Source organism: Diachasma alloeum, unplaced genomic scaffold (genome assembly GCF_001412515.2).
Source record: "Diachasma alloeum isolate Michigan unplaced genomic scaffold, Dall2.0 Dall_scaffold_01593, whole genome shotgun sequence".
Classification (NCBI taxonomy): Eukaryota; Metazoa; Arthropoda; class Insecta; order Hymenoptera; family Braconidae; genus Diachasma; species Diachasma alloeum.
In genome coordinates, this window is record NW_021681688.1 from 24176 (window position 1) to 27193 (window position 3018).

The following is a 3018-nucleotide window of genomic DNA, read 5'->3' on the forward strand; positions in this document are numbered from 1 at the left end:
TTCCAAACAGAAATCGATTATTTGTGAAACGATTGGATACTGTTGAAAAAGTAACCATTGATCGTTATGAACAATGGAAATCAAGGTCTAAAATTGATAAAGTAAACTCAGCAACAAGGATTTGTAGCTTACATTTCACACGAGAAGATTTCTCGTTGCCTGGTATGTATTTTACTGAAATTCGTTCTCGGAGTGGAGTAAAGCTCGAAAGACGTAATTGTTCTCAATTTAAATCGACATCATATCATGTAACCATTATCGATTTGATTGTAGATTTTGGAAGTAAACGGATTACATTGAATTCATATGCATTGCCAAGTCGGAATTTGCCAACAAGTGATGAAAGATTACAGGCCAATGAGACATCCCCCGCCACAAACATTGAATTCCATCGAGATAAGGAAAAGAACGATTATCAGTCTCCTGGAAGTGAAGGCAGTACCTCTAAATTTCAGGTTTGAATGTTTGATTTTTTGTTCTGGTAAGAAACACATTTAAGTATAATTGAACAGTTGGATGGAGGCTCTGGTGGATCAATCCCGGGAGTCAGTAATTTTTTTCTATAAAATTGGATTTTAATCCATCTATCCCTATTAAGGGCATATTTAACACTGTAATAATGATGATTTTTACTTTTTAATTATTCATTATTAATGGAGGAGTCATTTAACACTGTGTAAATGATAGTAGGATTATCTCCCAGCCCAGGGAAGGTCTCAACCTTAATGTAACCTTCTTCGATCCCTTGGGATCGGCTCTCGACCCAGAGAGGAAATCCCAAAGTTGTATATTTATTTTATAATGAAATATAATTAAAAATTTCATTATCAAATAAATAAATATCTCTGGGATTTCCTCTGGGTCGAGAGCCGGCCCCTTGAGGGCTCTGAACATGGTTATATTGATTTTGGGACTTTTACCGGGTTGCAAAATAGTTCTATTATCATTAGGAGAATGTTAAATGACCCTTCAATTAACAATTAATAATTGAAAAGTAAAAGTGATCATTATTACAATGTTCAAGGACTAATCAATAGATCATAAATAAATTACAATCCAATTTACAAAAAAGAATAACCAACTCTTGGTTGAACCTCATTCCGATCTCGGAACGTGGAGACTTCCTAAGCTAGGTTCAATTGAACCACAAATACCAAAACTGTTTGTAAATATCGATGTAAAAATTTGTTTGCAGGTGGAAACGTTGATCACAGACACTATTGATGCGAGGAAAAATCTGTTGGGAGTATTTGAAGACATTGCGGAGGGAATGGATACTATTAATAGAAATGTTTCTTGTGGAAAAGAAAACTGCATCGACCGTCCACCGGCAGTTGCGACGGACGATGACTTTGCAGAGGAGAGATCGATTGAAGATCTACAAACAACAAAATCAGTATCCCATGCAGCTCTTGAGTGTCAAGATGAATTCACCCAAACTTCATCTGAATTTGAGGATAAAAATACGCAAACAACATCTTTAGAGAGTACAGAGAAAGGTGTTCAAGTTCAAAGTGGAGATATCTTGATGCCGTTCTCGATGTGTATAATGACTGATCGTCACTTGAATGTAATGTGTGGTATCCGGAACCATGCAATTCTAAACGAATTAGTCGCACTAATCTCTGAGTTATACCCAGAAGTTAGGGCTCACAAAATGACATTGAAAGATCGCGTAATTTTGACGACCATGAAATTGAAATTGAATTTACCATTTTCGGCTCTGGGCATTATGTTCAAAAGTGTTGAAGAACCAACCTGTCGAAGAATTTTCCATAGCATGTTGCCAAAATTATCTGAGATACTTAAATGTACGATTCGATGGGTCTCTAGAGAGGAAATTCGGAGGAATATTCCAAAATGTTTCCAACATTTCCAAAACACTAGGGTAATCGTAGACTGCACTGAATTTAGAGTTCACAAACCGAAATGTTTACAGTGTCGAATAAAATTTTATTCCCAATACAAATCGAATTTCACAGCCAAGTTCATGACAGGGGTGAGTCCAGGAGGCATGTTAACATTTCTGAGCAAAGGTTACGGTGGACGAGCCTCTGACAAAGCGATATTTCAACAAAGTAATATTATTGATTTAGTAGAGAAGGGTGATGCTGTGATGACCGATAAGGGCTTTCAAATTGAAGATCTTTGTATGAATCGAGGCGTTCAATTATTTATACCACCATTTTTAAAACAGAAGAAACAATTGTCTCCAGCCGAAGCTATTTATAATCGTTTTATTGCTGCAGCTCGAGTTCACGTCGAACGCATGAATCAAAGAATTCGAGATTTTGGAATACTTCAGAGTACAATCCCATGGAATTTGATTGCAAGTACTGATGATATTGTCAATGTATGTGCAGGGTTGGCTAATTTAGGTACACCGATCATGACATTTGATAAATTTATTTGAAAATACAACTGAAATAAGATAAAATTTATAAGTGTAACTTTATAAGTGTATTTATAAGTGGTTAGAGTGTCGGGGTTGACATGCGAGAGGTTCCGGGTTCGATTCCCGGCCGGGGGGGCCAAAATTTGTTAAAACTCTAATCTCACGGTAATAGCCGAGCGGTAGTCTCGTAAAAAGAGACAACTGTGCCTGGTCAGGTTTTTCCCTCAGGGTGAGGTTTTCCCTCGTCCTTCGGCGAATGCGGCACAGCGGGGTTGGGGGGTGGGATGGGAACAAACCGTAAAGACCCCGAGGGTATACGGAAGAAAAACATTTTTTTTTGTAAGTGTAACTTTGCATACAAATGAAAATAAATTTTTTTAATTTTTAATCGAGTCTTGAAATTGTTTGTGTTTGCACAATACATGCAGCATCTTTGAAAAATAAACAAGTTTCAATTTGGGAAGCAGCTTGCATACAAATTTTTCATTATATGTTACTGTAATAATTTTGATATCATCAAGCTTTTTACAATAAATTACCAAGTGACAGACAGGCAAGTTGAGCAGGGCCATTCCCCATGGGACTGGTCCATTGGAACCACATTTTTCCTTCAAGCAAATCTT

The 3018-nt window shown here is 37.0% G+C and overlaps 1 protein-coding gene across 1 annotated transcript; it reads left to right on the forward strand.

Moving 5' to 3' along the window:
* Positions 1-516: 516 nt before the first annotated feature.
* Positions 517-2652, forward strand: LOC107046611. Its single transcript, XM_015269259.1, has 2 exons — positions 517-549; positions 1196-2652. The coding sequence occupies exons 1-2, from the start codon at positions 517-519 to the stop codon at positions 2411-2413; spliced, it is 1251 nt and encodes a 416-aa protein (XP_015124745.1). The 3' UTR covers positions 2414-2652.
* The last annotated feature ends 366 nt before the right edge of the window (positions 2653-3018 follow it).